This window comes from Leptinotarsa decemlineata, unplaced genomic scaffold, assembly GCF_025532065.1.
Source record: "Leptinotarsa decemlineata unplaced genomic scaffold, Ldec_3_MD MMD2_P_RNA_scaffold_7, whole genome shotgun sequence".
In the NCBI taxonomy this organism is placed as follows: domain Eukaryota; kingdom Metazoa; phylum Arthropoda; class Insecta; order Coleoptera; family Chrysomelidae; genus Leptinotarsa; species Leptinotarsa decemlineata.
The window spans coordinates 6416531-6435929 of record NW_027412534.1 but is presented as its reverse complement, the minus strand read 5'-3'; the positions used below and the strand labels follow the sequence as shown (position 1 = coordinate 6435929).

General features: G+C 35.6%; 2 protein-coding genes across 2 annotated transcripts; both read right to left on the bottom strand.

Moving 5' to 3' along the window:
* Positions 1 to 1895: 1895 nt before the first annotated feature.
* LOC141480261 (G2/mitotic-specific cyclin-B-like) lies at positions 1896 to 2939 on the bottom strand. Its single transcript, XM_074170135.1, has one exon. It carries the CDS (start codon positions 2937 to 2939, stop codon positions 1896 to 1898), a length of 1044 nt encoding a protein of 347 aa, XP_074026236.1.
* Positions 2940 to 8187: 5248 nt separating this feature from the next.
* On the bottom strand, positions 8188 to 8862 carry LOC141480260 (G2/mitotic-specific cyclin-B-like). Its single transcript, XM_074170134.1, has one exon. It carries the CDS (start codon positions 8860 to 8862, stop codon positions 8188 to 8190), a length of 675 nt encoding a protein of 224 aa, XP_074026235.1.
* Between the last annotated feature and the right edge of the window lie 10537 nt (positions 8863 to 19399).

Genomic DNA, 19399 nt, shown 5'->3' with positions numbered 1-19399 from the left:
CGATAACAATCATATAAAAGTACTAATAGCCGACAATACCATTATAACAGAAAATCAGGAAATAACAGAAAAATTTGCCGATCACTACGAAAAGTGTTCTAGTACTTCATCGTGCACAAATACCTTCCAGGAGCTCAAGGCAAACAGAGAAAGATCACCAATAGATTATAATGATGAATACGATAGTACCATCAACTCACCAATTACACTAGATGAACTCAATAACTCCCTTCTCTCGATGCAAAAATACCAGTCCAGGATCTAACAACATACCACTGATATTCTTATGCAAACTTTCAACTGGCGCTAAGACATATCTACTTAAAATTTACAATAAAATATTGACAGAAAATGTCTTCCCCAGAGCGTGGCAAGTAGCTTTAATAATTCTAATTCTCATAGCCAAAAAAAACCAAAACAGACCTAGATTCCTACAGACCGATCTCTCTCACCTGTGTTTTATGTAAAGTCCTGGAAAACATTATTAACAACAGATTAACATGGTACCTAGAGCAACACAACCTCCTGATTCCAGAACAAAGTGGCATAATGAACCTTTCCCAAATCTATCCTCATAATGCAACCCTTCGAATGATAAAAATAGAATTCCAACAACTCCAAATTGGTGAACAGAACAGACAAAACTGAAGAACCACACTGTGATATTTGCCAGACAAAATTCACTGTTGAAAACATTCTCCAAGAATGTCCATTGTACCACCAACAAAGAGAGGACAACAACATCCCAGAGAATATCGCGCAAATCTTAGGAGAATACAGTGCAGTTGAAAATGTGATAAAATTTTTAAAACAAACTAATCTCTCAAACAAAATTTAGTACCGTTACACAGTATCAATGTATTCACTAACAATATGAGTGTCTTCAATAACTGTAATAGTTGATGAGACAATAAATAAAGCTAATTAAAAAAAAATAAAAAAAATCCTTGTGCTTTCCCCAGATGTTTTCTCTCCATGCTCAGTCGTAGAGAAGATTTTACAGGCTTCGGGGTCCGGCCCCGGAGGTAATTTCGTGATACTCTTTACTACTTCCAAATTTCCAATATCAATGGAAAGTGTAGAACCCTTCTACACTTAGAAATTTCGGAGACTTTCAAAATGTGTAGTTAATATTCAATTTAACTCACCTTCAAAGTTTTTTTCCTGTTTTCACAAAAAGTCACATAAAAACTGCAGCGACTACAAATTAAACACAATCTGACACACGTCCGTTCCCAGTGACTGACACGTCCGTTTCCAGTTGTTATGTACGAAGTTTCATTCGTTTTCATCACATTTGAAACCTCGAAAAACAAATTTATAATTATAATTTTAAAATTACTATTACCAGTTTGTTGTTGATATTTTTTTTCAATATAGTTTTGAAAAAGCTAAGGATAAAGGCTATCACACCGATGACCAGCGTTAAATTTTTTGTTTTCACTCTAGGTTTTCAAGGACAGAACTAAAATCAACAGTACCATTTCGGTACAAGTTGATTGTAGCCTCATTTTAATTTTTTTTTTCAGTTATATAGATTAAATAAATATTTGAATTTATATGCTGTAATGAAAAACTACAAATAAATATTATTATCTGTTTACTCACTTCAAGAAGTGAAAACACTATGTCACCTCCTGAAGACGTCAACTTGGTTGGTAAAACGTGCGTCGAGATGTTGCAGTTCCGGTGTTCAGGAACAGTGCTTATCTTGAACTAAGTTTTGGTATTTTTACTTGTATTATTTGGACTAATTCAGTCATGACATAATATATAGCTACAAACAAAACAGTTTTTTATTATGTAATCTTAATGTAAGAGTTAAAACGTTACAACAATTAGTTAACAATTCATACGTCATTCATATTTCACACATTCGGTGAAAATGGTCGGGTTCAGAGTCCATTGGCTAATTCGAAAAACTCACTGTACTTCAATCTCATCGCAGTCAAATACGGAAAAAGTGATAACGGTGCAAGATCCATGATTCTAAATGCTACATGACTAAAATCTGCAAAACATATGTTTGTGGTAGTAACCAATTGGAATGTCCACATTGACGAAACATCTAAACTTCTTCTTGCCAGTGCCGAAGTCACACAATAAACAGCAGCAGCCTGTAGTGACGGTTTCTCGTGACTCAACCTGAAATCCAGAATGGCCACCTCTAGAATGAATTCTGAGAGGGACTGATGCTCACTATGGAGTCCTCCAATCGTGTTATAGATTTTCAAAAAATCCAAAGGCAAGGGTTGTCCCAATCCGAAATTCAAAGTAGTCAACATTTCCCGTTCCATTCGAAAAATTTCTCCGTGACTGTAACAAATTCCAGCGTTTTCAAGAAACTTCTGCAACTCCGGGTGTTTCCTGTTCTGGTAATTCCAGCCAATCAGTAGAGCCGATGTTACTATAAGAAAATGATCTTCATACCTCATATATTTCCTCCTACTGAAATATCTGTCTAAAATGGAAACGCTGAGGTGAAGCGTTTCGATGTCGAAACAGTGACACAACTGTACTGTCATCATCCAGTTGATCATTAGCATCCTCCCAAATACTGCACTTTCTTCAACAAGAGTGAAATCTATCTTTATATCAGTCTCCAAAATTTTCAAGTAGGTTATATTCTCCAGAAGATACTCCTTTTCTTCTGAAGATAACACAGATGTGTCGGAAGTAAATTCCTCAACTTCAATCTGAATTGTTTTGAAGAACGTAGGGTTTGCAACCATAGGCAGCTTGATGGTCTCAAAAAGACATGTGATCATTCCCAATATTCCTTGATTTTTGGTAATTGGAATGTGTCTGGTGGCATCCCTCAGCCGTTTGCCGAATTTCCATAGAGTGGTCTTCTTTCTGTCACCTCTTAGTGGTTTCCTTATTGAGGCACAATGCAAATGGTTAATTTTGGGTTTAGCAGCACCTTCTCTGTGACCCATCTGTGATGAAAAATTGAACAGTACACTCCAAAACACCACTCACTGCTGCCTCTATTCGTGTCAAATGCACATTGGATTCTAAATTACTGTAGTTTTATCTATTTATATGTACATAGCTCATTAGGTAATAGAGAAACAGGTAGTTTGTTAAAATTCTAATTGATCTCATTGATTGCGTCTACACGAGTTCCACCCAGTGTCCAAAATTTGTACCTGTAACGCTATCCGGGGTGGCCTCCACTACTCACCTGAATATGTAAAAAAAATGAACTGATTAGTATTGAGGAGGTGAAATATAATTCTGTCTCCAAATTCAAAATTTGAAACACTCCGTAATAATTCTGATATTATAATCAATGTGAGCAACCTTGTGTTGCTAATGCACATACAGTTTCTTGAAGATTCAAGATCATATTTCAAGACGGAAGGATTTTCTTACATCGTTATTACCAAATGAGATTATAGCGGAACTTCCAATCTGTAAAAAAATCCGCAACAATATTCACCAGATCTCCGTTCCGGATTTGTTATTCATTAAGTCTCTCAATGAAATCAGAAGTTTTGTTTATGTATTTGTTTCTATTTCCAGACAATGGTTTCAAAATTTGAAAGAAATATTTCACTACAATTTTTTGACGAGGAGAACCGATTGACCTGAGAATTGGTCTCAGAGGACAAATCTGTTTGTGTATTTTTGGTAAACCATAAATTGTGGAGGTTTACTGTAGTGGTAAATAAGTCAAGTACGTTGTGTTTTTGAGAGAATGATTTTTGTTTGGCTAAAGTTCCACAGATTTTGTTGGATTTTTTTTGTATATGTTAAATCTGTATTTCATACTTCGTATGTTGTCTCTGAAATCAAATGCCTTGATTTGTTTTTACGTATTCATGGGAATCCATTACAACTGTTGCATTACCCTTATCTGTGGAAAGAATTTTAATATTGCTGTCGGATCTGAGAGATTTGAGTGCAATATTTTCAAATTTATTAATATCACTTTCAACTTGATATGGTCGTGAAAGAAAAATTTTGCAATCTGATCTGAAATCACCAGCATTCTGAGCAGTGGATTCTAAAACGGTAATTAGATCAAATGTTGAACCTGTTTTTGGAGCAGCTGCAAAATTTAATCCTTTCGCCCATACAAGTTTTTCATCCATATTTAGTTCTTTAGAAGACAAATCTACCACCGTTATTTCCACAAATGTTTGATTATTATGCATATCCAAGTAAAATGCTTTTGCTTCTCGTCAAATAAATTTTGGAATTTTTTAGTGTGGATTCGGTGTCTGGTGTTATAAAAATCAATATAAGATTTCTGAATGCAATCACATAGGTTATTATAATCGGACGAAGGGAGATGTTGAATTATTAATGAACTATTAATATCATTTTCAAATATTTCCTTATTGTGACGATGAAACTCTTTTTATCCTGTCTCTTATACAATTGCATGGCCGATACTTTCCAAAAATTTTTTACTTTGTAGAATATCATGAGGCATTATCAATCTGACGTTTCTAGGGATCATTTTATTGTGTCTACATCTGCATGGAAAAGGTAAACTGTTATGAGACTTCGACGATTTTTCATACAGATTCTCTAAGATTTTAAATTCCTAATACTTTGCGCCACATATCGTTCTTGTAAATATTCTTTAAACGACAAGTTTTTTGTGAAGAATTCAATACTCTGTACTATTTTTTTGGGTTTATAACCTCCCACAATCGAAAAAAAATTAAAGCTAAATCAGTAGAGAATCTGCTGAAATGTGGGAAAGGGAAAACTGAAAAGTTCACACCGTAAAGTTACTGCGTAATATAAAATACCGGAGTCCATTTAGAAAAAAATGAATTTGTAGGCAAAATTTACGACTATGGCAAGTTATTGACTAACTTCTGACTTTCCAGTGGTTTATATTAAGGAGTAACTTTTCGTGATTGAACTTTTCAGATTACCCTTCACTACAAATCAGCAGATTCTCTATTGATTTAAAATTTATGTTTTCAGATTGTGAAAGGTTATAAACCCCAAAAAAAAGTATGAAATGCCAAGAGACGTTTCTTGTCTCGTTCAGTCTTTAGCTGGGAATATTTCAGGAAATTATTTTCAATCATGACGTCATCCTCTTTTATATATGTATAATTAAATGTTAAATAGTGATAAGAGAGAGATGGATAAGAGTAGATATTCTGGTATACAAATGAGTTAATGAAAATTGAATGTACTCTAATCAGATCTGCAAGTAACATAATATAAATTGCAGTGAACTGAAATCAATAAAAATTAAAAATACTACCTATCCATAACAAAAATATCATGTGATAATTGTTCCTAAAAGATAACTTTTGATCGTTATTGATCGACAGGAATTGTCACGTTTCAAGGTTTGTTCTTCTTTGTTTTTGAGAAACCAAAACAATTTTTTTTAATCGGATCGTCACTTGTAACGAGAAGAGGATTCTTTCCAACAGACGTTCAGAGAGTGATTGGACACCGATGAGCCATCCAAGCATCTCCCAAAACCCACCAAAAAACAATCATGATTACTGTATGGTGGCGACTGATGAATCTAGTAGTTCCCCACTAAGTATTATTCTTTTTGAGGTCATTAATTTGATTAGTATAATCTTTGAATATTACTGGAGTTTTTATCCAACACCAAATCGTTATTTTTACACCTCGACACGTGTTTCGATCACCAAGTGATCATCTTCAAGAGGAAGATAAAACAGTTTTATTATTACACCTCGACACGTTTTTCGATCACCAAGTGATCATCTTCAAGAGGAAGATAAAACTGTTTTATATAATGAGAAATGTGAAAGAATGAACGAACGGTGGAAGTAATTTCATAGAAACTGTTAAATGAAGAGAAACTATCTGAAATTAACGATAGTGATTATACATATTGATTATAAAACATGGGTTCAATTAATTAAATGAAATTCAAAAAATCATTTCGTTTTCGAATTTTATCAAGATATTAAAAACTTTCGTGATCTGAAAGGACCACGCATAAACCTTATGGAAAATGGCTTCTGGTGAGTTCTGCTGATTTTTGGCATGATGAACTTTTCAATTCCTGATCAAAAATCTTCACGAGCACAACGAAACATAGTGGACAATTTTTAAGAAAATAATTACTCAAAGTCGACAAAATGGGGAATTTGGTAATGAAACGGGAGAAATAGGCCATGTTATTTTGCAACTTCATGCGTCTCGGAAATTGTAGTATGCGCTTCAGCAATTCTTTCTGCTGTCTTTGCAGCACCACTTGCCAATAATTGCAGACCATACAGGCTGACGTATAGAGCCACACTCCAAGGAATGAAAAAATAATTTCCATAACATTATGAAAACAATAGATGGTGGATATGTTTATATAGAAGATGATTCAATTGATATGCAGGACGTGATACAAGGGACAATAATAGAAGTCAATTGAAATGGAAATTTAGTGAAGAATAACACTCTGAGAAATTTTGATAAAACAATATATACATTGAAATAACAATTGATCAACAACACACTATTGAAGAGTTTGTTGCACGAACTGAAACGCATTCAATTAATGATATGATGTTCCACCTCATTTCCATGACAGGTTCTAGTTTTCATTTCCTCACACGCTATTTTGGTGACTTTAAGACGTTTTCCTCAAAAACTGTCCATTATTTTCCATTGTGCCCATCGAGACATTCGATCAGGACGTTGGAAAGTATGTCTCAGCAATGTTATTCTTCAATAAATCTTGCTACAAGTTTTTTCGAACATATTTATAGTGTTGCAACTTGTAACCTCATCAGTGTACCCATTTTTTGACTTCCATTATTTTTCCATGTACCATCTCCTATACCGTGTGACACAGACTCATTTTACACCCCTTCTTTCTCCTTTATTTCTTTAGATATATCTCCGAATCTGGGAAAATTGAATATGCTCACTTGACGACACTTTTTGACATATTTGTAAAACAAATTCAACTTCCGGTTTTTCCGGAAATGACAACTTCCGGTTTTCAAATGGGACATGCTATATATTATCACAAGATCGGTTGAATCTAGTGACTCCTGCACTGACTGCACTGACGCCTGTCGGATATAATCCAACGCGATTCGTGGTATTAGCCAGTGGAGTAGTTGTTTTCTGATAGGCGTCAGTCCATTCAATCTACTGTGTAGGTTTATCCGAAACTGGCTTGAACATTCAAAGTTCATTTCTTCAGATTTATTTATGTACTGTATCCACATTATACATATATTTTGTACCATTGCGATGACGGGAAAAAACTCTGAAACAATATAATCTGGGATATCAAAGTTAGGTATCGGAATGTAGTTCATTTGGTGCTTCCCTCTGATTTGAATCTTGTACATAAGATGGACTAGTTCTGCATCTGCTCCTCTCATTACAATTACTGGGTGGTATTTGTTAATAATTGCTCCACCGATAAGAAAAAAATCCCTTTAATGATGAAGGTGTAGGGTTGACATTGTGATAGAAAAAATTCGAAGATTGATTTCATATGTCCATTGTTCGCTTCAATTATCAACCGGTTTTTGGTCACGAGGCGAGAGGCCTAAGCCTCTTCAGTAGTAGGTTGTTGTCCATTCTGTACACTGTAGGCCATTTTATGTACAATACCTAATTTTTCCAGAAGGTAGATGGCGTCTCTATAACCACGATCGTAAACAAAATTGTTATCCTCAACAAACCAGTTTCTTATTACAATAATGTCTTACTGAAAAATCATTTCGCAAAGTTGATGCTTCCTTGTTTCTGGGATCAGGGAAGTGAAGTCCTTGAATTGACAAAACAACAGATGATGTTGGCTTCAATAAATGGTTCAGAGTACTTTGAAATTCTTGTTCTTCTCCACTTCACAAAAGGTCCCATCTATGAATGCAATGGCTTTACGCTGTTCAGGAATTGGATTATATAATATATTTGTGAATTGATCAACATGGCGTTGAACGTAATGTTCATGAGTGATTAAAACGGAACCATCATTTTTCTTTGTGAAAAATATTTTGATTTTACGCAGTAACTCATCGGGATAAACTGAAAAGTTCACCCTTGCTACTTTGTCTAAACTTCTTCATTATAATTTTCACATTTTTCAGATTATGGAAGGTGAAAATACCAAAAAATTGTTGACACAGATCAAACTCATTCCGTGATATGAAAAATCGTAATTTATGAATAAATTGTGTGTTTTTTCTTGTAATGTTATCCAGATTGGTACTAAAGTGCCAGCTCCAACATATATTTTCCCAAGACATGATGAACCCTGCGCACCTTAGCAATCTGACCGTACCTCCTCAAAAATTCAATGGATGAGGGGCGACCCAGACCGAAATCGAGCTTAACCAGTATGTCTCTCTCCATTCGTAGAATTTTTTTTCCAGAATAAATGCGTCCGCCAATGAACTTTAAATCATACATGCAGGGATAGAACGTCTCTTCGTATTTAGCAGCTAACAAAAATGCAGATGTCCCAACTAACTGATATGTATTACGTCCCACCTCATTGTTCTGTAAGTATCTGTCAATAAGACTTACACACATATAAAGTGTTTCAATACGCATTTTGAATTTCAAACGCATCTGCACCAGCCAGTCGACGAGTATTTCTCGCATCTTCGGAGTTGTTTCACGTCCATCGAGGAAACCTTTCCTGATAGGATACTTATCCTCCAAGGTTCTCATATACTTAGAAATATCCTGAATATATTCGGTCACCATATAAGGATCATTTCTGCAGTCTTCATCGGGATCATCAATATCGAGTTGCTCGCAGGAGTAAGGCTCCACGACAGACTTCTTAGTGAACCTGTCTTCGGCAACTAAGTTTCGACTTTTTATATTTATCCTGTTTGTTTCAGTATGTGGAAGATGAATGGCAACTGGTGCGATCATTATTAGTGAATATATAACTTAGTGTCTTTCTGACAGTGGAGCAATTTTTTTCTAATAACTCATTCATTTCCACAAATCATCATTATTATTCGACCCACAATCTCCAGTTCGATTTCATCTAACACAATAAATCGAGCGATATTCGATTTTTTTCTGATTGGCTGACCGACACCACTCTGGAACAGAAGTTAGGTTAAGTGTTCCACAAGGTTTCGTTCAGGTGTCTGAAAATTCGCAAAACGAACCTTCATAATGCACTGTAGTCATCTCCTTATAATGCTTACTTGGTTAGCGAAACGCGTTAAGTGATAAATGACTGTCATATTGAAACACACCTTTACGACAATAACGATGAAACGATAACGAATAAACGCACGCAAATCGGTCGCACGCAAAACGGTCGAATACTTCGCTTTCCACATTTTCGAATGTTAACTCCACAATACGTAACTTCTCGACACCTTTGGTGCCATCTATTTCTTCTCCTGATGATGCTAACTTGGTTAACAAAGATATAAGACTTAGTGTCCTTCCGACATGTTGGAACGCTAGACTTCTGTTAAACCGGCATATTTTTCCTTAAATGATGTATTTTGAAACGCCCTGTATACACATTGATATCATATTTTAAACCGACATGTTGTTTTTTTGAATGATGTATTTTGACGCACCCTGTACACTCCGACGCCATGTTTGTTTTCAATGATGTATTAAGAGATACCTTGTACACTTTGAGGGATCGCACGTTGAAAACTTACAGCCTCGTGGAACTGTAATGTTTTTTCATAAATGATGTATTTTGTCGCACCCTGTACAGTTCGACGTCATGTTTTTTTCTTTTAATGATGTATTTTGAGACACCTCGTACACATTGAGAGATCGCAGGTTGAGTTGTCATAATTTTTCTCAAATCTGATTCATTATTATTAATATATCACTTTCGCACTTCTAATCTTCGTTACGTTACGTTACATTGTCCCATAAACAACGGTTTTTTTCACAACCGGCAACACCTGCTTGCGTTAGGAACGTAAAACATCGATACCATCTCCATCTCTCTTTGTAACGATTACGTCACACGCGTCATCGCTCTTACACACACAAACACATTTTTATATTAAATATTGCTTATTTCCCAAATCTAAGTATATTATCCTATCTTCAACATGATAATGACGATTACGACTTCCCTTACATTTCACGGAAATCAATAAAATGCGGTCAAGTATATAAAATAAGTCAATTTCAGGCCCGACAAAATTTACGCTATAAATACCCATCATTCGCAGTTTCTTTCAATATCTTACATTGGTGTAGAGGCTAAGGACAATGATGCCTACCACGCGGACGATCCAGGTTCGATTCTCATAACTATAAACTTTTTTTAATTATGATTACGTGACAAGGAGGCCGAGCGGTGATGCGGAGTCCCAAGGGGGCCGAGGGAGGAATACTAAGGGGGCTGATAGGTGTGGCGGAGTACTAAGGGGGCCGAGTTCCATGCTTGAATCGCTTCGATACTCATTCCAACCTGCGTCGATGACGTCACACGTTTCTCTCTTCCACTCACTAAAGTTTCTTTCGGAAATACTTACCAGCGACGCATGACCTTGAAGTGCGCTCGTACATACGTTGTTCATCTACTGGTGGTTTGAATTTCCCGCTGTATGTGCGATAGCTGATTGGTTGACTGAATGACAGTAAAAGTGGAGAAATGGAGGTGATCTGAAGTGGGTTTTGAAGGCTAAGGCTCAGTTTACACATAATGGACGTCTGGCAGAGGCGAGGCGCTGACCTTTGCCCCTTCCATGTGAAGTAGGCCTGAGGTCCAAAAAACGCCAGAATGAACCTGCTCAAGTTTGCACCTGTTTCTCCATAAGGAATGGCTTAGAACTCCTATGGCTATATTACTATCTTCCTTTTCATCAATGGCTCTCACTAGAACTTTTTGTTGTTGTCGAGAAGCATTTTTAGCAGCTTCAAATTCTAGGGCATGAATGATGGCTTTATTCAATTCTTTATGACGTACCATCCTCAATGACTGCTGCAGCTCCTTGTCACGAACCCCGTCGATGAAACTATGGACACTTATCCAGTGAGTGAAGTTATCTGGTGCTTCTGGTCTCACTAACCTTTCGACTTCAGCTCCAAACTCTTGCAAACTTTCTGATGGACTTTGAGTTCTCATCTTCAGTTGAGCTTGGTAGACTTGTTGAAGGTGCTCACTACCATATCTGACCTCCAAAGTGGATATGACTGCTTAATAATCTTTCTGCCTATTCATTGGAATATTTTGCAGAATTTCGGAAGCCTTTCCTCGTCGTGCCAGAATGAGAGATTTGCTTTCTCCTCGTTTCTCCACCCATTGTTTTCCGCAGCGGCCTAAAATTGTCTGCGATAAATTAACCACAAGGATTCAACGTCGAAAGTTGGAGTTTTAATAAAACTACTGCTAGAAGGGGAAGATGTCGTTTCCGATTTGCATTTTTCCACAGTAATCCATTTCGGTTTCGGTAACTCTTTCCGAAGTTCCCGGAAAATCTATTCAAACTCCTGTTCAAATTTTCTTTCAACCCCTTCAAGCTTCTCATCGACTACTTCTTCCAATCCCTCCTTTGTTTCCTGAAATACTTTTCCAAATTCTTCCTGAATATATCCTTGTACTCACTTGGGAAGATTTCAAATCTTCCAATGAATGAAGGTATATCTGATTGTCTTTTTTTCTGGTTTTCCTGTTTCACCTGAATATTTACCAGCAAGTCTCTATCTTTCTCCTGTTTTTCTTGAATACCTAGTAGTATTTCACGATCTTCATTTCGGCGTAATTGTTCCTCCTCTATTTTGCGTTTATCTTCTTCTTTTCTGCGTTTTCCAATCTCCACTCATTGACACTCCTTGTTTTCAACATGAAACAGTAAAATTTCAGTCAATTATCCCATTTCTGACACCAAATGTTACATTTTTCCCCGTGGGTCGACCAATAATCAATTACACTGAATAATCAAACTTGACTTTATTTCACTTCAAGTACAACAAACACTTCAACTAAAACTTTAACTATTATTTGAATGTTTATCGCCTTACTAGATCACTTCGTGCACCGCACTGTAACGTCCACTTGGCTGTCTCGATATCCTCGTGGCTAGCCTTCAAATATCGTAATTTCTCCGAAGTTCTGTTGAAGTCGATAGTACTGTATGATGTTCTCACCCGCACGTACAAACCTAACTGTAATATGATAGTTTGTGGTGATCTCAATATTAACTGCTATAATGGTTATAATAATAATTTTAAAAAATTATGTGATATTTTTAACTGTTTTAATATGCTCCCAGAATTGGGTTGGCCAACAAGAGTTACAACTAGTGCAGAAATGGATCAGAAATGGATCATGCTGTGTAATATAGACAACACTATATCTGATCACAGAACGTTACTATTCGACTGCGGAATGAGAGCACTTAAAGCGGGAAATTCGTGGGAATTGAAAAGATCATTTAATAATGATGATATCAAGTCTTTTGTTGAAGGTCTACAGAGTGAAGACTGGTCAGACTCAATGAGAACATCTGACATGAATGATGCTTCTTCTAAATTTTCATTGAATTTCTCATACCATTTTGAGATAAATTTCCCAAAACGTAAAAAATACTTGAATAATAATAAAAACAAGGGTTGGGTCAATACCGAAATTGTAAAATCAAGCCACAATTTGAAGGATCTTTTTAAGTTGAAACAAATTTTTCCCGAGTTGCTAACTTTTTACAATGAGGAGAAACTAAAACATTTAAAACTGATCGATTCGACTAAAAAACGATACTACCAGAGTAAAATAGAAAACGCGGACAATATTCATAAAGCAGCGTGGGGAATTGAATCTCATTTAACTAAAATCAAATAGTAAGCAAAAAATATAATAATAAAAGATAATAACCGTATGGTAGAATCACCAAATTTGATTGCCAATATGTTCAATCATTATTTCAGAGACATTGATATAGATATAGTAAATAAGATAGATAAAAACAATGTAGGGTATGAGCTCTTCTTGAGGAATATTGTATCGCCTACGAACTCATTATACCTTAGTCCCTATACGTTGTTGACTAAGTAACAGCCAAATCAATCAGAAAAATATAAAAATCATGTCAGTTCCTTATTCATTCAGATGAACTATCGTTATTGGTAACAAAAAATGATAACAAGATCACAAACAACCGTTGCGTTGTCAATGATAGTACAATTTGGAAATAAACACTTATAAATGAGTAATAACTATAAGTTAATATTAATGCGACTTGTCGAAACACCATAGGAGACTTGAAAAATGATAATTTCTTTAAAACGCTTTGCGTAATGATAATATGCATTTTACTTAAAAACGTAAATAATTAGCTATAGGAATATATAGTGTAGTATTCGATAAACAATTGAATTTGACATCTGACGTGGCCATGTAATATAAGGCGTTGCATTCAAACTAAAAGAGTTATTGATGTTCAAGAATTCATATGAAATCACTTCAATAAAATTTAATCTGCACTCAAATATTTCAGGACCATAATTATAGGTTTTATTACATTATTTGTAGGAACCTGCCATCGTAAATAAAACTATAAGACTTATACTGGGAAATACAGAAATATCCTTATTGTCAATATAGAGTGGGCAACCAAGAACATATCGTCAGGTACAACTGTAAGGATTTTTTTTTTATAAAAATCCATCACCATATATTGTTTATGAGAGGGCGAATTCTAATTCAAAAACTATTGTGAAACCTTGTACCCTTTAAGCATACTATCCCTATTTTTTTATGAGACTGGGGATCGAGTAATAACTCATTCAATAGTTTTTTAATATTATATCCACTGTTGCCTTACTTTTGGAAAGTTGAAATGTCAACTTAACCTTTTCCGAAAAATATTAAAGTTGAATTGAGTTGGTTTAAATGCCATCGGAGTTCGGTGAAAGGGTTCAACAACAGGTTGTCCTTAAAAGTATAACTAATCAAAGTTGTGTTTTTACAGTACACCTCATTCATTTCAACTCAACTGATTTTCAAGGAAAAAATTATCAAAATTTACAATTCCAATAGGTTAAACTGAAAATATTTATATATGAGAGGCCCATATTTACATTGAAACGTCACTTGACTTGTTTGATATAGTATTTAAAATGAATTTGTTATTTTGTTTCCTCCATCGGCAATGCAGTTAGATTGGAGATAATGACTTGAATGCCTATTTTTGAACCTTCAAAAATCTGAAACAAAATTTGATTTGGTTCTTTATTGTGTATGGTATTACGAATTTAGGCATTGTGTGTTGGGCAGAATACAGCATATTTCATATAGTTGAGGGAGGCGCTTCATATTATTTCAAATCAGCCGACCCGGCGAATTTCGAACCACCTAAGCATTGATAAATGTTGTGTTAACTCATTGGCTGAGTTGTAATAACTTTTTATGTTGTGTTTATGAAGCTTGAAGTTGTGTCATGCATAGGGTGCTAATGATGGTTCTGAATCTCCCCCCCCCAACGTGTATTCCCCCAGTGTCACCACAATGACCTTGTTCTTAAAACCCCTTTTCCACTCCCCTCCTATAACTTGGATTTGAGTTGAATGTGACGTCACATGACCTTAAGTTGCGTCGTGACCATGAAATCTCCTTTCAACCCTTCGCCCATGAATTGACTTCGAAAACCATAACGATTCGATCACCGTGAATCGCACATTACATGATCTTGAAAATTACAGCCGATTCTGGTCCTCCCCTACCACTAGTGAAGTGCTGGTAACTTAAACATCATATGTTTGTTCTGGTTCTGCGAAATTCATGTTCTAGGACGTCAGGATCATGCGCAGTTGATATAGAGCGTTCTGGTTCATTGAGGATAATTTCGGACTGATGAATCCTCTGTTCTGGTTTTGACTGCGAAATGATCCTAAACTGTTTTGAACCGTCTCGAATCGTTCTTGCTCTCGAGGCTGAACTGTTGAGAACTGTTCCCGTTACTCATGCGCATTCATGTGGAAATTTGTTTGGGCTATTTGCTAGGATGTTTTTTAATTTATTTGAGTTGAATAATAGATGATTGAGGGTAGATAACATTTGAGCTGACTATAGGAATACGCTACATAACAAAATGGACATGATTAATAGTATTTTCTCGGCTTTATCTCTTCATATATACGATAGGTGGTACAGTGGTATCCTCAAAAGTGTTCTGGTTCAAACAAGTGTCCGAGACTATTTCGGACTGTTTGAGATTTTTTTGTTTGTATGCACCATGTCTTGCGCAGTTTCCAAACGTTTTGGGATTTCAGATCCAGAACAAACCTCATGTTTTCGAATGCTCATCAGTCGTTAGTATACACTCGAACGCCACAGTGAGCAGACGTATGCATTGAAGTGTTCAGTCCGTAGGGAGGCCCAGTAGGCTCTAGATCCTCTGTCAGGGTGGTCTCCTGGAGGTCATAAAACTCGAATGGCTTGGTGAATCGACGGTCGCATCGAAGCGTTCATTTCAAACAAGGACCCTGCGGTGCAGGTATACACAAATGCTCTATGTTCGAATTCTATAGTACATAAATACGTCTTTACCCAAGGTCATAGGTTATTTCGTGTATCCAAACCTTTCCCAAGGTCGTAACAATAACTTTTTCCGAAAGATTTTCAAGGTCTATTTTTGAATGACGATGAGATTCATGCACCTGGCGGTCCCTTGAAGGTCCTGTGAGTAACATTGTGACGTCATACTGGGGGAATGGAGGCCCAAAACGGAATGCCCTTGAATACAATGCGATCTGAAAGTTCCCCTTCGTCTGAACTTTTCAAACAATTTCAATTATAGACCATAAAAACTATGATACTGAGCACCGAACTAACAGCATGAGAATGAACGTCCATGTAAATCATAAAAAAAAATGAGGTGTAGAAACAACTATATAATATAACATAATATAGATTTATAGTAGCCGTTCCAACCACGAATATACGTGAGGATCAAATGAATTTCCCAATGCAGGTAGAAATTGGAACATGAATTCATAATGGAAAAATAGATACAATACACACAAACAGTAATATCAAGATTAGACTGCTTGAAAACTGAATATAAGAGAAAAAATTATATTACATTCATAGGTGTCAAAGTTGAAGTTAGATACAATTGATTGAAACATATACAGGGTGTAACATAAATACGTTAAAATATTCAAGTGACGTATTTCTGAGACAATTCGAAGAAAAAAAGTCTATATGTGCCCGAAAATGCTTCGTTTCGGAGATACGAGGTGTTGAAATTGAATTTTTTTGTTCGCTTTTTGAAAATAACTATTGCAAAAAATAAGTTATTTGCACGAAATTTGGTGCCCGGGGTTTTTTTGACGTGGGAAATCATAATTTCGTATTAATTTTCATGTAACATTTAGAGGGCGCTGCGTACGCTGTCATTATTTATTTCAAATTACCCTAACTTTTTTGACAGTAAACTTTTGGCATTTTTCATGAAAAACATAATTCCCACACCTTTTCCAAGTGAAAAAGGTACACGTCCTCAACAACGCTGGAGGTGATCGCTTTCGAGATATTTACAATTTTCTATATCGATGCATATTACTTTATAGCCAAATTTGATTTCAATAATTTTTGTCACTCTCCACTTACAAATTAAGTTAATTAAATCGAGTAGGCTGTGAAAGTTTGTTTATAAAAATAGAAGTTCGCTCTCACATTTTTAACTATTAATTGACAAATTCACAGTTCGGAGTTTATGAAGTGATTTTTTGGTACCATGCCCGACTTGACGAATGCTGAAATGGCTGATATAGTTTTTGCATACGGCTTGGCTGACGGAAATTCAAGCGAGGCCAGACGCATCTAACAGGAAAGGTATCCCAACGCGTGACTCTTTCCGCAGCGACATTTGCGAATCTTTTCCGGCGACTTTCCGAATCTGGAAGCTTTGAAACAAATTCTGCAGTAGAACGGACACGGACTACAGGAACTATAGAATTGGGGGAGGCGGTTCTCGAAGAAATTAGTGAGCATCCAGAGACAAGTACAAGAAAAATTAGACAAACTTTAAATATGAGTCACATGACAGTTTACATAATTTTAAAGGAACAGCAATTATATTCTTATATTCAGCGTGTCCAGGCACTTGCGCTACGTGATTTCTAACCACGTATCGAATTTGCACAATGGCTTCAAAGAAAAGTCGAACAACATCTGCAAATTTTATCGAAAATCTTTTTCACAGATGAGGCTAATTTTTCAAGAAATGGTATCATGAACTTCCATAACAACCACATCTAGGCGGGAGATAACCTACATGCGATAACGCAAACTCATTTCCAAGACATATTCTCTTCAAATATATGGGTAGGCATGATTGGGGATCATTTAATTGGGCCATATTTTCTCCTCTTAAGTTTGAATGGAGATGCTTACCTACATTTTTTGAAACAAGAGCTTCCCCAACTTATGGAAGATGTTCCCATTGGTTTCCGAAATCACTCGTGGAAGCACGATGGAGCTCCTGCACATTTTAGTGCGATAGCAAGAAATTTTTTAGACGTAGCATATCCCCAATGATGGATGGAAGAGGAGGCACTGAGCATTGATCCCCGAGATCACCGGACCTCAAACCCGTCGACACCTAGAATCATTAGTTTATGCTAGCCCCATTGAAAACGAGGAAATATTGAGGGATCGCATCACAGCTTGCTGCGAAACGATAAGAAACACTTCGGACATTTTTCAACGGGTGCGGAATTCTTTGATGAGGAGAGCAGAAGCTTGTATTACTGTTGAGGGTCGTCACTTTGAACAGTTGTTGTGATAGTTGTTTCGTTCAATTTTTATATGTTTATTTTCCTAATAAATAACATAGTTCTTCTCCGAATTGTTTTTTTTCACAAACTCCGAAATGTAGCAGTTTCTAATTGAATAAATAAACCAGACAATTTTTTTTAATTTGGATTGAATAATCAGTTCGATAATGCTCAGTTTAGAAGAAATCTGTATCGGTATACTGCGTATAAAGTTTGATGAAAATATCTAAAATTGCAAAAAACTTATGACAAAAACCTACCATTCTTCGTAAAACATTTTATAGGAAAAAGTTGTTTATTTTGACGAGATTCATCACATACTCAGTTTTTGTAATGTTCTCAGCAACTTCACTTAGGAGCTAAATAATATGCATCGATATAGAAACGATCACCTCCAGCGTTGTTGAGGAGGTGTACCTTTTTCACTTGGAAAAGGTGTGTGAATTAGGTTTTTTCATGAAAAGTACCAAAAGTTTACTGTCAAAAAAGTTAGGGCAATTTAAAATAAATAATCACAGCGTACGCAGCGCCATCCAGATATTACATGAAAATTAATTCGAAGTTATGATTTCCCACGTCAAAAAAACCCTGGGTATCGAATTTCGTGTAAACAACTTATTTTTTGCAAGAGTTTTTTTCAAAAAGCGAACAAAAAAATTCAATTTCAACACCCCGTATCTCCGAAACGAAGCATTTTCGGGCACAAGTTCATATATACCTTTTTTCTTAAAATTGCCTCAGGAATACGTCACTTGAATATTTAAACGTACTTATGTTACACCCTGTATAGTCATCATTGAAAAACAGACATCAGTCTCAATTCTACAACACTTAGGTAACAGATGATTCAGACAAAAACAATATATTACTTTCGTGAGAGTTATCCTTTTTGAGAAATCCTCCAATCAGTTCAGCGCGAATCGCGTTAGCCATTCATCGCTTCAACCTGTAGCATCATATTCGTGGAATTTCGTATCTGGTATAATGGCAATAGAGAAGGTAGTTTGGGCTTTATTCGCATAAAGTTAATTGAAAGTGATAAAAATTGTGCTCTATATTCAGTTGTGAAAACAATGCAGATAATAAAATTTATGAAATTGCATTTATTGGGGAATATTTTAAACTATATTGAAAATGAAGCGGATTGCACTGTCAAATGAAAATATTTAAAAATATAGCATGAAATTTTAATGTCAGAGTTCAAAACAAGTCATTTGAAACCATTTCGAATGTAGTTGAGGAATTTCCGCCTTATAATTATCATGCTGGAGGATGATTGAAAGAATAGAGATTTGAAAGATATATTATCATTTTTTAGGCGTAGTCGATCAAATGTGATTTAAAAACTCAATTATAAAGATGCCACATTTCAACACCAAACTGCGTTTTACAAAAATAATTAGGAAGATTGTGAAAATAATCGCAGTAGTAAAAATCAATAGTTTTTTTTTTTTTGGAAAATACGAATGGAATGGCAGACAACTAAGTTTCTTACTCCAATATGAAAAATTAGGTAACAGTGATTTGACGAACATGTCATATATCATATCAAGAGCAAATTTTGTAATCCCGGTTGAGAGATGATGGCTGAAAAACAACAGACTAACTAGAGAACGAGAACTTATGTGTTTCTTAAATATGAATCAGTTTGTTATTGAATGATTATCAAAGAGGATGTGTATTTTTTGAGTACGAT